This window comes from Lactuca virosa, chromosome 1, assembly GCF_052849685.1.
Source record: "Lactuca virosa cultivar CGN04683 chromosome 1, Lactuca_virosa_CGN04683_v6, whole genome shotgun sequence".
In the NCBI taxonomy this organism is placed as follows: domain Eukaryota; kingdom Viridiplantae; phylum Streptophyta; class Magnoliopsida; order Asterales; family Asteraceae; genus Lactuca; species Lactuca virosa.
In genome coordinates this window covers 142,903,511-142,926,704 of record NC_136426.1, presented here as the reverse complement: position 1 = coordinate 142,926,704, position 23,194 = coordinate 142,903,511, and the positions used below count along the sequence as shown (strand labels likewise).

The following is a 23,194-nucleotide window of genomic DNA, read 5'->3' as shown; positions in this document are numbered from 1 at the left end:
TAAAATGACAAAATGTAGATAAAAGCTACTTGTAATAATTTTTAAATTATGACTTTTATTTAAAATAAAAGTTTTTAAATCATATTCTCAAACAAAAAACTTTTCTTTAATTTTTTTAAATCTAAAATTTTAAAGTTTCTAAAAGATCTTAAAATCACGATGTCGAACATACTCATATCGACAATAAATTGGATCATATTAATTAAAAGTAAAACAAAAGGATATAAAATTTTATAACAGTAAAACTAAATTGAAAATTGAATGGATACTCTTTTTTTGTAAATAAATATTACTATAATTAAACAAAAGTAAAACTTATTTAGTAGATCGTCTTTTAGGAACATCTTTTCTTTTATAATTTTGTGAATAGTTAAATATGTGGATGCCAACACCTACATAAACCTAGAGGGGTTTTAAAACTAGTAGCACCACGAGGAGAATTTTTTATTTGTTTATTGGAAGCAAGTAACTTTTGATTATTTTAATAATATTTTACCATTTCCATTCTATATCATGCTAAGCAATTCAATATATATAAAGATAGATGTTGATTTGGTTAGACATTAGTAGCCATTGCTATTGCATATAATTGCTCCCACATTCTCATCTGCTTCCGCCATGGTATCATTCTGTAGACATCAGCAACCACCACTTTCCCACCCTACAACCACCACAAGATGGTGGTCGAAGGACTCGGTAGCCATTGTCACCGGAGCAAACAAGGGTATCGGGTATGCATTGGTTAAACGGTTTGCTGAGTTGGGGTTAACAGTTGTGTTAACGGCTAGAGATCAATCCAGAGGTTTACAAGCCATGGATTCACTTAAGGTTCTTGGAGTAGATCATCATGTTCGTTTCTGTCAGCTTGACATCTCTGATCCAGTCTCTATTCGGTCTTTTGTTTCTTGGTTTCGATCCAGTTTCAAGGCTTTCGATATATTAGTGAGTATTTTTAAGTCTTAATTTGCAAAGTAGTTGTGCACTTTGAATAAGTAGTTAAAAAATGGAAGTCACTTCTTTAAATCCAACACTAAATACATGCACTGAATAATTACCACTAATCCGAACTCCTGGGTTTTAGAGTCTTATTTTGACAAAAAGAATTTCTTTATTATGTATAAATATGCTTCAAATGTTTTTATTTGATTTGATTTTTAAATGATTGGTATATATAATTTCAAAATTTTGAATTATTAAGTTGAAAGATACTCTCTTTCGAAAAAAAAAGAAGTTGAAAAGATACTGTTAAATATGGTTCGGTTCATTCATGTTTTTTACTAAATTGGATTTCCAAAATTGTTTGGTTTTTCTATTTTCGGTTTGGTTTCGTTTTTTACCATGGTGAAAGTAACCAAATTAGAAGGAGGTAAAATTTATTAGAGCAAACTTATTCTATGAAAGTAAAATATAAAACTAATATCAAAATATTACTAATATTAAATTTTTTTATTAACTACAACTAGTTATCTAATTGCTATTATTACATTCATTCCTCAACTTCATAATAACCACATAAAAAAGAAAGACACCCATTACAAAAATCTTTTTGTAGATCCATATATATCTATAATTGATCCAATCTTGTTTGGATTCCCAAAAACATTACTCATTACAATCCAAAAACCACATTAAAAATATTGAAATTTTAATTGTTGTTGATATTCATCGAATCGGTATTTATTATTGGTATAGGTGAACAATGCAGCAGTATGTTTCAATGCAATGAACGAAAACTCCATGGAGTATGCTGAAACTGTGATCAAAACTAATTACTACGGATCAAAACAGTTTACCGAGGCCATGTTGCCATTTTTTCGTCGTTCATCTTCCATGAGCCGCATCCTTAATATCAGTTCTCGACTTGGCACATTAGATGTATGTACCTAATTATTCATCAAATTAAGCCCACAGTTAATTTGATTCGATTAAGCCCATATTGAATAATTGATTCATTAATTAAATGCAGAAACTAAATAACCCAAAAATGAAGGCAATACTTGGTGATAAAGAAACATTGAGCGAAGGTCGAATAGATATGGTGGTGAATGCGTTTTTAGAAGATGTGAAAGAAGGGAGGTGGAATACACAAGGGTGGCCGGAGATATGGACGGATTATTCGGTGGCTAAGCTTGCATTGAATGCATACTCTCAAGTTTTGGCACGGAGGTATGAAGGGGTGGTGAGTGTGAATTGTTTTTGTCCGGGCTTCACTCAAACGACCATGACCGATGGCAATGGAAAGCATTCGGCTGATGATGCTGCAAAAATGGCAGCAAAGATTGCACTGCTTCCGGTTCCTGTTCTAAACACAGGGAAATTTTATGTCGGATCGACAAGTCGTGGCATATGTTCGAAATTATAAAGCTAATTAGGATTGTTTATTTGGTCCTATTACTAATTTTTAACCGAAAGTTTATAAATGTTTAAAACGAAATTGATTTTTTGGTAAGGGGGTAAAATGTGTGATAATCGTAACTTGGGTCTTGAAAGGATAATGTTTGACGTTTCCCTTATCGTTCGGGTATCATGAAATTTGTTCTGGGATAATCCAATCGATGTTGGTAACTTCAAGTTTCGACAACAAAACACGAAGTCATATTCTAGAGAGTATTAACGTTTGTGTGTTATTTATAAAAAAATAAAAAACTAAAAAAAAATATGGATTAGTCATTAGAGCCTCCAAAATGTTGGTTATCAAAAATGGCAATTATGGGATATTTTAGAGGATTTTGGGAAATTACTAATGTTTAACAACATTAGCTACTCATGCTATTAGTAGATGCACATATTGGTAGCTCTTAATACGATCACTGGTTGTCGATTTGCTACTAAGTAGTTGTTGATCTGATACAGATCTATTGGTAGCTACCTATCATATATTTCACGTGTAACAATCACTAGATACAAAATATATATCTAATGTCAGTGTCAACTCTTCAATCTACATTATGTCAATATACCTCCGATCCTAACGCATGTATTAGGGGCACTACCCTTTAACCCTGCCCATTCCATCCCTTAACCATCCACCAATGGGATCAAATTGGTCCATATGTATGTGCAGTTGTGCACTTCTCACATCCCGAAACATACTTGAACTTGCTTAAAATTCCATTGACACCTGTTTAAATTTCTATCACTTAAAATGCCTAATGACACACTAAAATCACAAACACATTTGGCATAGATAATTTTTTTTTTCAGTTTAGGTTTTCTTAACTCAAGGCTACCACATAAGTTTGTCATTTTGTTACATATATAATCATGTACAAACCTTTAAAAATGATAAGAATTGTGAGATGCATTACAACACATAATCTTGTTAAACATATTTTATTATGAGGGATCTCGTTAACATGAAATTTTTTAACAATACAACAATTTAGTTAAAAGGAGTACATTTTGATATTGTATATCTTCAATTTCAGCAATCACCACCAAAATGAACACTTTTGGTAATCGCAAGTAACAATTTGAGCATCTTTTTGTGAAATTACTTCAGAATAAGTTGTTTTAGAAAAAATCCGACAAAAGCGAGAGTTTTGAACACCATTATTCATTTTGAAACAACTTTTTTTTGAGAAATTGTTTCAAAATTTTGCTTTATATGGAGAGTTTCAAGCTAACCGATAAGTTTCAAAGTCATTATTATGTTTAGGCCCATTTTATTTTTGTTTGTTTGTATATAGTTTTAGAGTGGATATTCCTTCTACTTTCTTCAAAATGGTGTCAAGGGAAGGAAGGTGCATGTGGAAGGCCTATATCTGTGTAGAAGGTCATATATATGTATTTCATATTGCACATTAATTTTTCAATAAAAATATGCAATGATTAACGGTAGGTTATTAGCGTATGAGTTGTTATCCAACTAAGAGGGTGTTTGGCTAAGCTTAAAAAGGAAGTTTGTTAGCTTATTATCGGTTCCATATCGGTATAAGTTAAAATAAATGTTTGGATAGACTGTTTTTAATAAACACCTTATAATAACGGTGTGGAACCGGAGACAAATCATTTTTGATAAGTTACTATCTCCTAACTTATCAAAATTCCTTATAACTTATAGTTGTCCAACATTTCTATGAAGTATTTTTTTTGGTCATTTTGTCAAACATTAAAAATGGTTTATCAACTTATCGCGTTTTGACACCAAATAATCTAATCCAAACATTTTTTAAAAAACTTTATTTGGACACCGTTATAAGCTAACAAACTATAAGTTAAAAAGTTAAAAATATTTTTAATAAGCTTAGTCAAACACCCTCTAAGAATTAGTATCTAATCAACAAAAAGGTCATGTGAGGGGGTGCTTCCCATGACCAAAACTTGTGTTAATACACCAAAATATGTCATATATACTTTCTCTTGTCCAACACCTAATTGAAACCTCAAAAACTCGGAAATGGGATTTTAGTTCCTTATCCAATAGCGCCACCTTGGTTCTTTTGTAACTTAACGAGTTTAATGAAAGCTAAAAGCTTCTTTTGTACTTGTTCGACAAGTTATTGAAGTTTTTTATTGTTTCTTTTGCACTTATTCCGCAAGTTATTGAAGTTTTTTTAGTTTTCAAGTTAACAGTATTATAACAATATCTCTCTTATTTATCAAACTTAACTATAGTTATTCATTTACCACTTATTACATATGTAGTCCGTTTCTGTACAGATGTTTTCATATAACATTTCTTCATGAAATTTAACAAGTAAATCCTTAAGGGGTGTTTGTTTTTTAGTCCAAAAATATAGAAACAATGTTTAAACAGTTTCAAGGTTCTCACGTATTTTAATAGTTGGTTTTTAAAAGAAAAAATCATCTTTAGAAGAAAAAAAATTAACAAATTTTATTCCCACGTATAATCGATATAAAATTAGGCTTCCACTAAATGCTTATTATAAAAATAAACACGCCTTATGTTCAGCATCAAGACGTCAAAAGCCAAGAATAAAAAGTCATTCGGTCTTGACGTTAGGGTTAACAGAGTAGGATTAGGGATTTAGGGTTAGGGTTTCAAGGAATTAATTAAGGTTAATCTATTGATTAACACACGTTGCAACCATTTTAAATTCTAGTTATTGTCAATGGAGTCTCATGTGATGGCTAAGGGTGTCAATTTATGACACGACACGACAAAAATACACGACACGAAACGAAATCGGTACGAAATCAAAATTCGAATTCGTTTTCGTGTCGTGTTCGTGTTAAGTATAAAAAACACGATGTCGTGTCGTGTCGTGTTCGTGTTTACAAATCCACACGAAATTGACACGATTGAGCATGTGTTTGTCGTGTTTTTCGTGTTTGTCGTTTTTATCGTGTTATATATGATTAAATATGAATTAAATAAAATAATATTTATGTAATATTATCTTTGTCGTTTCGTGTCGTGTTGTCGTTTTTTAATTGGTTTGTTTTCGTGTTAGTGAAAAGAAAACACGACATCGTATCGTATCGTGTTCGTGTTACAAAAAACATTGTCGTGTCGTGTCGTGTCAGACAAAAACACGACACGACGGCCCGATTTGACAGATCTAGTGATGGCACAAGGCACTTGCGGCTGCCAAACTCGATTCTCCTGTTCATATTTGGCTCCCATTTCATAGTTAATTGACTTAATTCACAAATTTTCATATTTGGCTCCCATTTCATAGTTAATTGACTTAATTCACAAATTTACAGGATGGGTGCTTGTGCAGATTTACAAATTGATGACAACATTCAAAACTTCTATGTGCATGATCCCTGTTGTTTCATTTTTCACTTGGTTGGTCCTTGGACTATGAAAAAATATATTTTTACCCTTTTTATTTTGTTTTACCTTTTTTATATATTGTTTTATTTTGGGATAATGACTTAAAAAAGTAACATATTTTTTGATTTGTACACATTTAGTTACTATGTTTTTTTGTCCCCATTTTCTCATTAAACTTGTTTGAATAGTTCAAAAAACATCATTATGACCTGTTTATCGTAGGTTTAGCCGGTTTCTGGCCTATTTGGCAGATCCGATGAGATTCCGGTCATTTTCTCCGGCGATTCTTCGGCCAGAAATCTAAAATAATTTGATTTTTGATTTTTAGATCAAGAAATTCTCGTAATAATAATTTAGATTCATAGATCAAAGATTAAAAAATTACGCTAAAAAATGACACTTCGTCTTCATCTGTTCAAGAACACACACACATTGATTCTTCATCTTCATCTGTTCAAGAACATACAAACATTCATGATTCTCCAACCCATAAATCTATTAAAAATATGATCCATAAATCGTTGGAATTCTTCATATTGTTGTCTATTTTCATATTTGATGAAGAATACACACATACACATTCTAAAGAACTCAAACCCATATTTGATAAAGAACACAAACATAATATATATATATATATATATATATATATATATATATATATATATATATATATATATTGATGCATGTTTTTAGATCTGATGAAGAACACGAACACAAACCTAGAAGTCAAAGCTCGATTTCTTGTATGAACTTAATTTCAGATTCAAGTTCAGTGTGTTCTTGAGCAAAACTAGAAACACAATTTTCGAGCTTCAAACTTTTCACATGAACACTTCTAGATTTGGTTTTTGGAAAGAAGATGAACACACTTCTAGAATTGGTTTTAGGATTTGAAAAACGACTTTGATTAAATCTAACGACCTGGAAATCAAAAATAAAAAACTATAACTCAAGAACATAACAAAGATCTACAAATCTTGAAGATCGTTTAATTCCTAGGAAGAAGATGAACACACACACATTGATGAACTCATTTTCTGACCTAGTTGTTCTTGAAGATGGTATAGGTTGAAGTGGTTAAAATATTTTTGGGTTTAAGAGGTTGAAGAACTTTTAGGTTGAAGAGTTTGAAGGGATGAACATGATTATGTATGTGTTGAGTGATCTAAGTCATCTAACAAACACACACGCGATTGAAGGGTCGATTTTTTTTTTGTTCAGATCTAACACACACACACACACACACACTCATACATAAATATGAAATTATTTCTGATGAGCTCGTTTTCAGATCTGGTTGATCTTGAAGATGTGTAATCTGGGTTGAAGAGGTTGAAGAATTTCTGCAGGAAAACCACATGAATCTAAATTGAAAGATCATGTATGCTCAAGAGTCATATTAAAATGATATTGTTAATTAACATATGATCCTAAAGGGTCACACTAACAACAACTTGATACAATTGAATATTTATTAGAAATTTATTCTAATAAATATTCATAAACTCTTATAATTAATTAAAAATTTTATTTCATGGAAATAATAACTTTTCAATGGAAAATAAACATAAAGTATAAATCCTTTTTCCTTTTATCAAAAAATTAATGTTTATATCTTATAAAAGAGTTTATAAAATTTTCAACTTTTCTATTCTTTTTTTCTTTTCAAACCTGTGGGTTTGTTAGGAGACATGGGTAAGGCTTTTTTATTTGTTTAATCTAAAGAACATACCCTAAGAAAGCATGCATGGAAATGATAATGAGCTAGGGACATGGTTGGACGAAGGTGTTAAGATCTCTTAGTTAATGACTTTGCTTTAAGACCTTAAGTGAAACTTTCATTTGGTTATTCTACACTCATGCAAAAATTGTATCTTGCATCTCCCTCTCTCATTCCTCTCTCGCTTTGAGTGTTCGAGTTGAAGTTGCTTGCATTTTTCTCTCTTGAAAGCAGTACTTGGGTTTCTCTTTCAAGCTTAAGAGTTTCATTAAAAAGGACCAACATCTTATATCAAGTTGTGTTACACTCGAGTCATGGTAAGTTTCCATTCTAACCCTTCAAATTGTAACTTTTGGCACTTTGGCCCTTACACGGGGACGTAACTGGATGGTACGTTGGGCGTAATGGGCTTAAGGTGAAACAACGACGTGTATGTTTGGCGTACTCTGAGTACGTTAGGCATACTCCGTCTAGACATAAACCATAATCCTTAGGGTTTGGACCATATATATTGAACCTTAAGTCCTATTTCCCCATCCCATCTCCAGCCTCCATCACTAGAAACGTTCTCCCTTGCAAACCCTAGCCCCATTTTTGAATCTTAAAGCTTGAGAGTGTGTTTTTGTGTATTTCAAAGGAAGAAGAAGGTGGTGGTGAAGCTTGGAAGCTAAAAGCAAGCTTGGATCTGGAATTTTGCATCATCCTTAATCTCCAGAAGGTATAAAGTTCATACCCTGGTGATTAACTTGATAGATCTTGTTGGTATGATGATACTATGAGCTTTTGTCCCTAAAATATGACTTTCTTATGCATGGCATGCTATAGAACATATGGGTTGTCCTTTTGGACGTTTTTCTAGGTCTAGAGTAATGAACATAGGATCTTGACTATTGGTTCTTCCCCATACATGAGTATGATTGCCTTGATGGCTTAAGATGTTGGGGTTTTTAGTGTTAAGAACTTTATGGCCATGCAAGAACATAAAGTTGGAAACTTTATGGTCAAGGATGACATTTAGGACTTGGATCTGTAATTTGTACGTAAGGGCTTATATATTAAGAACTTAATGAATTAGGAAGCATCTAGTTGCGTACGTTGGGCGTACTAGGTGGTACGTCGTGCGTACGCGATCAAGTCTCGTATTCTATTCAACGAGCAAGTACGCCCCGTGTACGAGGCTGGGTTGACTCAGTTGGTTTGTTGAGTTTGACCAATTTTGACCCAATGGTATTTTAGGTAATTTGAGTGGTATTTGAGAGTGATCATTATTTGATGTTTAGGTGACCAGTTGAGCTGGCATTCGGAGCTGTATTCCGCCAGAGATCTTTTCAGACTGAGAGGTAAGTTTTGCTCACTGCACTTGAGGGTCGAAGGCACCAAGGTCGACCCATTGGTTGATAACATGTTCCATATTGTTGTTGATATCTTGAGCGTGCGATAGACCTGTATGATTATATGATAGTTGCTAATAAGTGTTAGACTGGTAGGCCTATAGAACTACCTATGATTATTGGTAGTATGATTAGTTGTTTGCTGAGTATACTCGTTGTTTATTATATGTCAACATGCTATGTGGGTTAAGACTACTGCTTTGTGTTGTCAGTCAACAAACCGATGCATTCCAACCGGGAGGTTGTGGGCCAAGGTAATCCAACCGGGAGGTTGTAGACCTAGTATGTGGTATGCATGGCAATCCAACCGAGAGGTTGTGGGCCAGGGTAATCCAACCGGGAGGTTGTGGACCCAACATGCTAATCTATGTATTTTATATGTTGTATGATGGTACTTTGGGGGAACTCAATAAGATTTAGCTTACAAATTTAGTTTATTGTTTCAGGTACTTCTGATGATCGTGGGAAAGCGAAGGCATGACTGTGCACATCTTCCTATTTTGTGTTATTGGGTCTTGGGAAAACTCTGATTTTGAATAATACTTTTGAATCAATGGTTCTTTTGTAAAACAATGATTGTTTATGGTTATTTTTAAAAGTTTTTTAATTTTTATGATTTCTGGGATATTATAAGTTGGTATCAGAGCCTTGACTTGAGTGAATTGTATGAACATTTGTAACATCCATAAAAATCATGCCAAATTTAAACTTTTTAAAACATTTAGAAACCAACAGTTATTACAAATTTGTTTTCAAAATAGTTCTTTATCAGAGTATCCTAAAAACATAGTCATAAAATGTGAGGAGCTGTACGATCACACATTTGCCTTCCCGCGATCATCTGAGGTACCTAAAACCAAAAGTGAAAATGTAAGCCCGAAGCTTAGTGAGTTCCCCCAATATATCGATACATACAAACAATACACATAATAACAACATGTAATGGGTCCACAGATCTACAGACTGGATTACCCCCTGGGCCCACAGTGTGAGTCTGGCTTGCCTTCCGGGCCCACAGCTCACATCTGGCTTGCCTCCGAGTGTAACACCCGTTTATTTATTAAATAAATAAATAAAATAATGAACGAATAGTAGCCCTAAAATAAATAATTATATATCAAAGGATGGTCTCGAGGGGCTAATTGTCATAAATTTAGAAGTTGAGGGTTGAAGGGTAAATTCTTGACCTTAATTGAAAAGAATTTGTCAAGCAAGGGGCGGTTTTGTAAATTCTGGATTAGTTTTGTAAAGATTTTGGAAGATAGGGGCTGTTTAGTAAATCCGGACTTATTATGAAAGAAATTTATGGATTCAGGGTTTAAATGGTAAATATTGGCCTCATATTGAAAGGAAGGGGGAAGGAGGGACCGAAGTTGTAATTATGGGGAAAATGCATCACCGGGTGTGAACCCGTCACCCCTTCGTATATATAGAATATGAAACCCTAAACCTAGCTAAACCCTTCCAGCCGTCACCCCTTATGCCTCCCTCCACACCAGCCGTCACCCCTCCTTCACCCACCTCCGGCGTCGCCTCCGTAACACTCCAGTGAGCCAAGGAGCGACTGCCATCACGACTCCGGCGAAGGGATCGAAGTTCGACATCGTGGCTGATGTCGTTGTTTTCTCAACCGCCGCCGCCGACGACGAAGTCGGAGGCCGCTGCCTCCGTCTTTTGGTTCTTCCTCCACTGCTCCCGACGACGGATCTCCTCTCCTCTCCGCTTCGTTTTGTGTTGCTGCTACGCCGCCACTGCCGCTCCAGCCGTTGTTTCGATGCCTCCATGTCGTCCAAGCGCCACATGTCGCCGTTTATAGGTGGCAGTGAGTGTGATCCAATGTTTGTATGCGTGTGTTTCACTCGTGAGGTCTGGAGGATCGTTTCATGGTCGAAGATTTGAAGAAAACCTTGCTGCCACCATCTGTCACCGTCTACCGCCATAAGGTGGTTGTGTGTGTTTAATTAGTGTAGTGTGTGTGTTTATTTGTGATTTCATTGTAAATTGTAAAAATTGGAATAATGAAAGGAAAAATCATACCACCACCATAGGGTGGTGGCTGTCGCCTTCTGCCGCCACCAGCCGCCGTGTCGGGTGGCGGTGTGCTTGCCTCGTTGAGTTCGATTCATTTAGGGTGCTTGAAACCCTAATGGGCCTTGTAAGCTCTAATGGACCCTAATTGACCCAAATAAAACCCTAATGGACTTAATGATATTCTAGTGGGCCTAATAGGCCCAATAAAGCCCTAATTGACCTAAAAGCCCAACAAATTGATAAATGGGCTAATATTTGGATTGGAAACCCTAATTAGGGTTTGGAAAGCCCTAATGCAATGAAACCCTAATTTGGGGAATTAAATCGGGACACACGGGAATTACTTGATAACTTGAAATATTAAAAAAAAATTAATCATTGGAAAAAATTAATCTAAACAATATTGGACTTAATGGATTAAGTCCTTAGTGGATTAAGTCCTTAATGGGTTAAGTAGGAAACTTAACACTAATCATCATTTTATGTGAAACCCTAATTTCACTTGGGCCTTAAGTTGGGCCCTTCTATTGGGCTTTGATGATTGGGATAATAATGGGCCATCCAAGAACAAGCAAATGGGCTAAAATAATTTAATGGGCCAAAATAATTTAATGGGCCTAGGGTGAGGCCCATGTAAGGGTTTGGTCCTAATTTGGAAAATTGGGCCATAGTTTGGGCCTTAATGATTATATGATGTTGGGCCTTAGAATAAGACCATGTATAGGCCTGGGCCCAATTTGGAAAATTGGGCCATGTGTTGGGCTTTGATTCCTAATTGACTTTGGGCCTATGGATTGGGCCTTAGGCTTGAATAAGCCAAGCTTGGGGTAATTTAGTAATTATCCAAAGAATGTACTTATGGTTATGTAGTGGAACCCAATTATTAATTGGGTGATGTTTTGATATTGACAGTTCGGGAAGCTGTCATCCAGCCGCTGGGACTGTGTCTACGGGACTTCAGCAGTGTGAGGTGAGTTACCTTCCAGTATGGGTGGGTCTACGACCATAATGTCGGCCCACCAGTAGGAGTTGTTAGATGATTGTCTTTGTGATAATTGTTTATGTTTGCTGCTACATGTTATGTTTATGTGCTAGCATGATATGATGTTATGTGATAGTGATAGTAGGGGTGAAATAGTCCCCGGTTACCGGTCGATAGGACCGAAGGGGTAGATTAGTACCCAGATATGCTAGACAGATTATGATATATACGATATGATATTATGTGGCAGTAGTAGGGGTGAAATAGTCCCCAGTTACCGGCCGACAGGACCGAAGGGGGTAGGCCAGCACCCAGATATGCTAGGCAGTATGTGATTTATGTGTTTATGCTATGCTTTTATGTGGTAGTGGTAGGGGTGAAATAGTCCCCGATTACCAGTTGAAAGATACCGAAGGGGAGGCAAGCTCTCGGTTACCGATTGAAAGATACCGAAGGAGTAGGTCGGGCACCCAGATATGCCTGACATGGGGTAGGTCGGGCACCCCGGTATGCCTGACAGTGGGGTAGGTTGAGCACCCCGGTATGCTCAGCAGGGTAGGTCGGGCACCCAGATATGTCTGGCAATATGTGATTGTATGGTATGTGGTATGATGGGGGGGGGGGGGAACTCACTAAGCTTCGTGCTTACGGTTTACAATTTTGATTTCAGGTACTCGTTTTCAAAGGAAAGGAGTCGGCTTGATCGCAGCGCATCACACTATGTTTTCCGCACATGAGATCTTTGGGATTACACTCTGATACAGTTTTATGATAACATGTTTTGATTACTGACACTTTGGTTTTGACATGAGATGTTATTATGGATGTTTTCTTATACTGTTGGTTTTATAATAACCTAATAAAAATGAAATTTTTGGTCTTGAATTTTGGGATGTTACACCGAGCCCACAACATAAGTCTGCTTTGCTTCCGAGCCCATAAATTATGACTAGCTTGCCCCCTTCAGTCCTAAGACTAAAACATAACTGATCAGCCCTCAATACGAGTCTGGCATACCACTTGGTCCTCAGCTCGTATCCGATATGCTAATGAGTCCTCTGTATAAGTCTGGTATGCCTTCCCGGCCCTCAGCTCATATCTGGCATACTCCAGGGTTTGTTGGTTACTGCACGAGACAGTGCAGCCTCAACCCTACCCACACAACATGTCTACATATACAACTAATTGCACATACAAATAATCAAACAGTAACACATGTAGTCCTACAGATCTACCAAACTGGCATAGAAAACTGGCATGTATAACTATCTCATACTCAACACGTCATTTACTACTGGGATATCAAATCCAATGGGTTGGCCTTGGTGCCTTAGACCCCTTAGTATAATGAGGATAACTCACCTCGCAATGTCGATCTCAACTGATGAATCGAACTCCCGAATCGCTGTCTCACCAAAAATCCCGAACTATCCAAATAACGAATATTAAGTCAATAAATGTGGATATCAATCTTGACCAAGAGTCCTATAACTAATTATAGTCCATTTTGCTTTTTCCCTAATTTGGGCCAAGGCCCAATACCAAATCCATGATCCACAAGTCCACATATACAAGGCCCATCATTGGCCCAAAACTTCCCAAATTGGGCCCAACTCCCTAATTGGGCCTCATTCAAAGACTCACTACCAAAACTGGCCCAAAATACTCTTATCCAGAGAGTCGAGCAAGGCCCATGTCAACTGGCCCAAGAGTGGCCCAACCCCGAAGCCTAAAATGTCAAAAGCCCAATAGAGGGCGTACGTGGGGCGTACTCCTCTGGTACACTGGGCGTACTTCCATTTTGCATTGACCACCATCGGGGTGGTTGACTCAATACGCTGGGCGTACAGAAACTATGCGGGGCGTACAGAAACTATGCGGGGCGTACGCGAGGTTTTGCCAAAACCCTAATAAGTGCTTAATGGCTTAAGCACTTAAGCCCAAGTTTCATATCCATTGACCGAAAGTGTCTTAGAACCATAAAGTCTCGAACTTTAAGACTTTGGACGTCCAGAAAGCTCTTAATACATAGTTTTAATCCATTAAGACCTTCCTACTACATGCATGGGACATCTTAAGGCATTGGAACATCATTTTTATCACTTAGAACTCTTTCTAGAGTCTGAAAGGACAACTTATTTCGTCCAAATCATATCATGCACCAAATTGGGGACTTTGGGACAAGAAATGGTTCCTTAAAGCTAGCATGGCAAGATCTATATCATACAAGCATAAAGTTTGAAGCTTTTTACCTTCTGGAGCTTCTAGGGCACAAAACAACTTCAGATCTACAAGCTTGTTCTCCTTCTCCAACTTCTTGATACAACACCTTCTTCTCCAACCACTCAAAACACACTCTATAAGCTCACACACTCAAGGAAAGGATTAGGGTTTGGTGAAAACGACTCAAAACTGTGGAGGCTGAGGTAAGGGAGGGTTATGAGCTCATATAGACGCTTATATAACACTCAAACCCTAAATTTTAGGGTTTCCTCCTGACGTGAGTACGCTTAGCGTACACAAGTGTACGCCCATCGTACTAAGGCGTGCCTAGTACGCTTAGTGTACCTTATGTACGCTTAGCGTACTAGCCTTGTTCTCAAAGTTGCAACTTTAGCCCTTAGGCTTCTCATGGGTCGGCTCTTCTAACCCAGGGACTACAAATGACAAAATAATAATAGAAGAGAGGATTCAGAAATACCTGCAAAATCTCGGGATGTTACAACATTCGTGTGAATCCAGACTCAAACTAGGGAACTGCAAAAGTTTTGAAATGGTTTTTAAGATTGTTTTCAAAAGTAACTGAGGAAGGATGTGATGTGTACAATCAGCTGGAGCGATAAAGTATACCCCAAGTTATCCACACTGTTATTTGATATGTTATTTATGATAGAAAAGCATGATAGTGCTAGGTTAGGGATCTTTAGGAATTGCATGATAGGATTGCCTCATATATGATGACTGATAGCCAAAGATTACTTCTTGTATGGAATTGACATCATTATTGTAGTTACTTAGTGTATGCATCATAACTGTACATAAGTAATGGTGAGAGAGATATAGAGATCAAGAAGAGGATGAATTTTTATGGTTTCTTCATGGCGACGAGGTTGCGTTTCAGCAAGAAAGGTGGCATTATAGCAAGAAAATGATGGTCCGATGGACGGTGGAAATGATCGTCCAGTAACAGGTGGTTGTCTGATAAAGTAATAAAGAGATAGAGAAAGAGAAGGAATCTGTTTAAATATGAGGGTGGGTGGGTGGGGGTAAATATCTATATTTTTTTTTTTGTTTAATTGTTGTAATAAAAGGAAAATGGAAATAATTGTAAAGGGTAAATCCATCATTTTAAATATTTTCAAAAAAATTTAGACCAAAACCGTAACAAAATGAAAGTTTTTGACCAATGTTACTAGTCCAAAACTTTTTAAACCAAAGTTGTACTTTCATCAAACCACATGGACCATTTTTCCAATTTTGTCTATACTTTATCCAAACTATAATTATAAATGACTCCAAGTGCAATTACTTATAACTTAAGGGTTATTTTTAAACTTATGCCTCTTCCCCCTCAACGCCGCATTGCCCTCGTTCTTCTAAAATCGAAACTGAACGCCTTCTTCCTCAATCCTCTGGGCACCACCATACTCGTCTCGTCTCCTTCCGGCCGCTTTTTCGTCTCGACTTCTGGATCTCGGAAACTTCTCATCTCTGTAAGTTTCTACCTTTTTTTTTTTTTTTTCCTGATAGCTCTACAACTAGTTAGAACACTGACCTAGGAAATTGAGATTGCGTGTGGTCCGAAACTCATTCAATCTGTGTTTTAGCGTGTTATACTTTCAATTTGTTGTTTGGAAATATTTTCGTTCATTAATTAAACGAAACAAGTTTAGTGGAAGTCGTTTAAGAGTAAAAATACCTAATTTGATATTATTCCAATCAATGGCAGATGCAAAGTGGTATTGATTTGATGTTGCAATAGTAACATAATGAATCAGTGTTCATGAAGTCCTAATACTCAATGGTCAATTTTCAAATTATCAACAAGTGATGACAAGAGACTAAGTTCAGTTGAATGCTTTGCTTGATTTATTGATTTATTTCCTTAGCTATGGCTGTTTAAAGCATAAACAGCCTTTACAGAGAACATAAAGTATAAAAATAGGCTACTAAAGTACATCGCCTATTCCCTTTCTTTTTTCAGCTTTTGAAAAACTTCTAACTTCAAAGTTTTAGTCATCATTCATCAAGTCTGTGATCTGTTCTTTAGTTCCACATTGCACTAACTTGACCTTTTTGCCCTTTGCTAAATTCGATATGTTCTCTAGTTCCACGGTGCACCAACATGACTTTTTCGTCCTTTGTGGATTTGCCAATTCTCTTGGGAAATGAAATCATACTTTGATATGTTTGCTCTTTACATGAAGTAGTGAGTTTTTGGAAAGTTAAGTTTTAGAGGCATAAATGGTAGTGACCTAAATTTTTTCATCAAAAATCAATTTATCCAAAGAGGATATACACAAGTTTATATTAATAAGTGCCCATTTTTAAAATTACAGAAAGAATAAACATGGTATGAGCCGTGTACTATGCTAATCATTAGTATAAAAGATCTTCTATACACACTCTCTAATCGCGAGCTAATCTTCCGAAGAGCGTATCCTTTCTTTTACTTTCTCACGAATACCTGAAATATAAGACACAAAACAACGTACAACATGAAGCTTAGTGAGTAACATCTTCTAGTTCCTACATTTCAACACAATACATTTATATACATTTCAATGTAACCAATTTAATATTTGTTAGTCTTACATTCCAAGTTTCCGAAATCAATATTGTGTTATACAAATATTAATAAATAATAAAGCAAGTGATATATACATGTGTCACTATTCATTCACAATTAGTGATCTCCATCTTAAAACATCACCCAACAAACAACTAACTCGTTATCATCGTCCTTAGGCATAACTACCATTTAACCGAACACTATCAATCTTTACTAATGATACGACCTCGTTCCCAACAGAAGACTTTTTCTTCTAATTCCTTTGCATGCAGATAGTGTTAGATCATGTTTCCTTTTTCTTAGGACCTTAATGTTACCCATTTACTTCCAGTAACATGTTCACGTTTCCAATTCCTAGATTAGGTAGTTTTATTTCCTTCATTATAAATAGCTTGTCCATTGCATCAGATTAATAGAGAAGAAAATTGTTTCGGTTTGTGTTCTTAAATTTTGTTAGTAGAAAGGAGATTAGCCATCTCAGAATTTGGCTTTATCAATTAACTACTTTAATCCTTCTATTTACTAGAAAACTAATATTATAACCAATTAGTCTCAACTAATTCTCTTATCATCTTATATCATTCGTAATTCATAGATTAATAAGTTTATACACATCTACTATAGACACTTAAGAATAGGAATTGTATGTGTAGATACTACTTTATCAAACTCTTACCAAAATACCATAACGGGCATTCATTGATCTATGAAAATCACATATAGAGCTTTATCACTTCTTGCATAACATACACCTATGTAATACATAAAAACTTATATACATGAATGTTAATCACCCTAATTCCATGACGAAGTTGTTGAATTCATTCTAAAATGCTTCTTGCTTCCTACATAAAGAATTAGGGATGAGCAAACCAAATTTACTGGAACCGACGGTTCCTAGGAGGTCGAAACTTGAACCGGAACCGGTTACATCGGTTCCTAAAATTTTGGAACCGGTTCCGGGTAACCGTTTGCTAAAAACTTTGAAACTAATTAAGCCAAATGCCAAAAAATTCTTAAAAATTATATACTTAGGCACGTCATAACTTATGTCAAATTCCCTCCTATTTATATGGTCACATAACGGACGTTGGAAGTGATACAAACATAGCAAGAATCTGTTAATTGTCTTTGCTTTATAGATTCATTTCCTTCGCATTCATTTATGGAGAGTCGATGTGGGATGGTGTTTGAAGTACAAAAGTGATCGCATAATAACTTAATAAGCCATTTCAGTAGGATATTTGGAACTTAAAAACAATTTGCATTATATATATATATATATATATATATATATATATATATATATATATATATATATATAGGGTTAGGTTCATGTGAGACGGCATAATTTTGTGAGACCGTAAGACCATTTTTTTCTAGTGAAATATTCTAATATTCTAGTATTCATAAAAAATTAATTATGTGTAATATTCTAATATTTTAAAACAGTAATTTTAACATATTTTACATTGAAATATTCCAAAACATATAATGTTAGAATATATTGCATATTCTCTTTTTACGAACGATAGAATATTAGAATATTTCACTAAAAATATTTGGTCTCACGGTGTCGCAAAATTATGTTCGTTTCAAATGAACTCTTATATATATATATATATATATATATATATATATATATATATATATATATATATATATATATATACCAGTTCCGGCGGGTAGTGATTCCGAAAAAATGAGAATCGGAAACGGAACCGCTTAAGGCGGTTCCAAAATTTTAGAAACCGGAACCGCATAAGACGGTTCCGGTTCTAGAACCGGCGGTTCTGAGACAGTTCCGGTTCCGAAAACGGATACCCTTTTCCGCTGCACATCCCTACAAAGAATCATTCATTATTGGGCTGCAAGGGTTTGAACTGTGGACCTCTTGTGTAAAATTTTGCACCTTAACCACACGCTCCCATTGTGGGGCATAAAAAATGGTAAACTGCACCATCTAAGCGGCCCATGTCAACCCGACCCCCTTTATTTACCATAACATAACGCCTATATTTTGGGTTTATCACAAACAAAAGAGGAAAGTTACTGTTTTATATTATGTGTTCCTTTTTCAACTAATTTAACCAAATTAAAAGGTTATAATTCTTTTTCCAACGATTCCCCGATTTCTACCTCAACCACATGAACCCTAGTTTTTGCCCTATGTCTTACCTTTAATATAACATCTTTACTCACTACTATTTTCTTTTTCTTGAGATTAATAAACCTCTATCATTCAGTCTTGTCATTGTCATTGACCCCAATAATACACATGGACAGCTTTGACTATCTAATTTACTTTGCTTAGCATCTTGAACATAAATGTAAGCAAAACATAGTAAATGAAGAAGACCTTTGGTCCAGTCTTAAGCATCTTCAAAGCAACCTTCATACATCGAACATTTGAACCATGTTCATCATATATGAGGTCATGTTTTTGGAAAGAGTCAACTCTGTGATGTCATGATGATCGATAACATAATCACATAGATGAAGATGAAACCCTCTTTTCTTGAGTTTTTAAAAAAAATAGAATATGAATATTAATTATTTGTATATGTTTAAATAGCTTTAAATTTTAACAAAAGCAAAATCAAATAAAAAGTCCTCTTAGGATATGAATATAAATTATTTAAATATTTCCATTACTGAATTTTCATTCTATATGTTGAAGAAAGTGATTATTGTTGAAGATGGGTGGATTTGGTAGCCTTGCACCCAAAACGAAGAATCTGATAGTTGCCGGAGGATTAACAGGTTTTGTATTTGGAGTTTATTTCTACACCATGAGAGCTGTTGGTGGATCTGATGAACTTCAAGTAGCTATTGATAAGTTTGAATCTCATAAGAATGAAGAAGCATCAAAATGAGGAAACTGGAGTTTTTTTTTTTTTTTTGGTATGTTTTAAATTCACCACACATTTTGTATTTTTTTCTTTTTCGTGGGCCCTACGATTTTCACTCTTATGACAACTAGACTACCACCCAGATTGCATGTTTTGTGATTAGTTATAACACCCTGCAACAAATTGGCAGTGTTTAGTGGTTTCATGTTTTAGAATATTAATTTGTGTTGGTGGTGATGTTTTTGTTTCTTTCTTTACATTGTTAAATGGGAATTTATTTGTTTGTTTATTTATTTATTTTTTTGCTCAGTTATGATATGAATGCTAAAATAGTTTTTGTAGTTGAAATTGTAATGTTTTTATTTATGTATAAGTGTGGCAAAAATAGTTGTATGTTTTTGAAAATTATTTAATTACATGAAAGGGCATCCGAATTAGATACATTTCTTTCATGGGCAACCTATTTATTTTGTTATTACCTATTATAGTGAAAATTTTCTTTAAATACTAATCGAAATAGCTTTTGGATTAGAGATTTTTTGTTTTAAGTTAAAGCTTTAAGATCCCATTTCTATAGGATTTTTTTTTCTTAGAAGATAAAAACTCAAAACTTTTAAAAGCTTATTGTCAAACACGTCCTACGTTTTAATACTGTAATGTAGTGAAGGTTGATTGGTATGATTTTTTTTAAGAAGTAAAAACGAAACCAAGAATTTAGAAATTCTTCAAAATATAATTCATTTAGTATAATATTTTTGAAATTAATGAAATTTGTTGTATGAATTGGAATTTGAAGAAAGTGGAATGAGGATTTGAATGTCATCAGTAAGGTTGGCATATGTAACTTTTTTAAGTTTAGTTTGTAAATGTGTGAGATGAAATAACCCTTTGTTATTATTATTATAATCAGGGCTTCAAAATATCCGAAAACTTACAAATCTAAAAACCGTACCGAATTTCAGGTTAATCAAGTTGGTATTTTTGAATTTTCCGGTTTGGTTAACCGAACCGGTAAAATGTTCGGTTTTTCGGTTTGGTTACGGTTCATGCTCTACGCTACGGACGGTTAACCGAAAAACCGAAATTTTATTTTCTATTTTTTTAAAATACTGTTTATGTTTACTCATTTAAGTTAATATCAAATTATTTCTTAGAAACTTTTAGTTACAATTAATAATCATCATATTATTTATATTTTTCATTTTAAACCAATAATTTTCATCATTAACATTTGTTATAAATATACATATGTTGATATAGATTGAAATTGTCATTTGCATTTTATCATCATTACACATAAATAACTAAATATTTGATTATCTTTTATCTATTAATTAAATACATGTAACACCCCAATTTTCTAATATCGATTAAATGACAAATAATCGTTTCAACATCTCCCAAGATCAATTCTAAACTTATTTATAGACTAAACTACAACGGAAGCAAAATAAAATAAAATAAAATCTTCAATTGAACAACTTCGGGTGTTACGTCTTTGCGGAACTCCTTTGTTGTCTTGTTGATAAATCGTTTTCCTTGGCTTTCCTACTTCCACTTGCTAAATAGTTTCCTGGGTTGCGCACATTTAAAGTTTCTAAATGGATAAGCCTAGGGCCTAGTGAGTTCGTGTTGCACATACATGTCCATCACTTAAAAAAGCATTAGGTTTTATCATATATCTTCAAGAAATCATACAACAAATATATCACTCGATGACATAATTTAGGGGAACGATTAATTGTCCAGAGAAAGAACCAAATGTTCATTTCCCTTCTCCTTGAGACAACTCATCATCCATTGTACTCAAGTATTTTAAATATCCAAGGAAATGAGTATAAATATCAATTCTCATCCCTGTCGATCACACACATCCGTCATGCTCACGACGATTAAACACCCCACCCATTCCCACTAAACACGTCACCCAAAAAAAACACACACAACAGATAACAAATCTAAAATAACATTTACACACAACCATACTTATCATAAAACATACTGTGAATAAATAATTGAAAAGTCGCATATAACGCACATGATAAACATTTATATGCGAGCAACCACAGAACACGAAAAAACTCACCCCGTAACCGATAAATCTACTCTACTAAGCTACTCTTAATTTCATCTATGTCTCCAATGAGATTTAAACCCTCAACCTCTAGGAGGGAGGACAACACCCGGTACCGCTGAGCTAAAAGCAAAAAAAAAAAAAACATAATATTTTTACATCTCATTAATAAAAATTAAATACCAATGACAATTATGACAATTGACAAAGTCACGTCTCTTATCACTTTCATCATTTATGGAAAGTCAAAACTCAGCCCAAATATAGTAAATTAAATATCCATTTAAGAGCAATTAATGTAATTGTTTTGTTAAATTCTCTAAATAAGGTATACTACAGAAATTGTGAGCTATACGGCATAAGTCTATACCATACCATAGTTTTAATTTAGTAAGACTAAACTGTAAATTTTGATAATGATGTTTTAAAAAAATAATAATAATAAAGGATAGTATTCAAAAAGTTTTCCACTTGAATGAAAAATCCAAAATAATGATTTTTTCGTGGTTTTGATCATGATATACTTAAAATGTCAATATTGTCGTTTTCATTTCTTTTTTTCATTTTTATTTATTTATTTTAGTATTTAAATAATTAGAAAAAATCCACCCTATCCCACCCCTTTCCACTGGCGCGCACACACACACACAAACACACACTCTCTCTCTCTCTCTCTCTCTCTCTCTCTCTCTCTCTCTCCTAGTTGGTCGTCTTCTTCATCCTATTTTCCTCCAAATAAAATCACATACATACACACACTGAAAACTAAAAAAATACGTAATTGTTGATCGATACATGCAACTCAAACAAAAACACACGTACACATAACTGATGATCGCTTACAAAGCCTAAGAAATTAGGACTATCTACTCAGTTGACTCGTATGGTGGTAAAATACGGTGGTTGGTGGTTTTCGTCACCGAAGAACATAACCCACCGTCGGTAACTCATCAAAAGTCGAGCACCACCACCGACCTGATCTTTGCTTCCCTTCTCTTTACCGTTGAATCATCCCACTTGGAATATATTACTAGTTCCAAATCTAGAATCCACAAAACTCAAACACATTTCATTTTAGCAAATGTCGGGAGGATGCCGACGTTGAGTTTGGGTTAAGATTTTTAAAGATGAGAATGTATCTTATATATAAAGATGAAAATGCTTATAATTATAGTTTTAAAACTTTGGTTGCTATTTTCTTATAAAATTGGGTGTTAGGACACATTTTCTATTTTCATATTATTAGTATAATTAAAAAGAAATTTGTTAGTATTATATAATAAATAAAAAGTTGCCAATTTACTTAAATATAAGCAAAGACTTAGAGATTTAAATTACACAAACATTAGATTGAAGTGTCCATAATATTTATACTTCATTAGTAAAAGTTTAATATTATTATATATAAAAGTTAGCTAATATTTATAAATCAAAAGGCTTTTGACCTAGTAGTAAATAGTAACATTTTCAATTGAGAGACTATGATTTCAAGTCTGGTTAAGACATATACACTATTTTATGAGTAGATAAGTTTGACATAAATAAATAAAATAAAAAAATAAATAAATAACTAATATTTATACATCCTGTTAATAAAAATTAA

The 23,194-nt window shown here is 34.5% G+C and overlaps 2 protein-coding genes across 3 annotated transcripts; both read left to right on the top strand.

The window, feature by feature from the left end:
- The first annotated feature begins 565 nt into the window (after positions 1–565).
- LOC145106969 (NAD(P)-binding Rossmann-fold superfamily protein) lies at positions 566–2,547 on the top strand. Its single transcript, XM_079043881.1, has 3 exons — positions 566–942; positions 1,693–1,875; positions 1,967–2,547. The coding sequence occupies exons 1-3, from the start codon at positions 619–621 to the stop codon at positions 2,360–2,362; spliced, it is 903 nt and encodes a 300-aa protein (XP_078900007.1). The 5' UTR covers positions 566–618; the 3' UTR covers positions 2,363–2,547.
- Positions 2,548–15,421: 12,874 nt separating this feature from the next.
- Positions 15,422–19,806, top strand: LOC145159161 (cytochrome oxidase assembly protein). Of its 2 annotated transcripts, none has more exons than XM_079078087.1 (2): positions 15,422–15,586; positions 19,350–19,806. In XM_079078087.1, the coding sequence occupies exon 2, from the start codon at positions 19,365–19,367 to the stop codon at positions 19,539–19,541; it is 177 nt and encodes a 58-aa protein (XP_078934213.1). In that variant the 5' UTR covers positions 15,422–15,586; positions 19,350–19,364; the 3' UTR covers positions 19,542–19,806. The 2 variants fall into 2 exon arrangements, with proteins under 2 accessions (XP_078934213.1, XP_078934205.1); XM_079078079.1 differs by having other exon boundaries at positions 19,346–19,806.
- Positions 19,807–23,194: the final 3,388 nt, after the last annotated feature.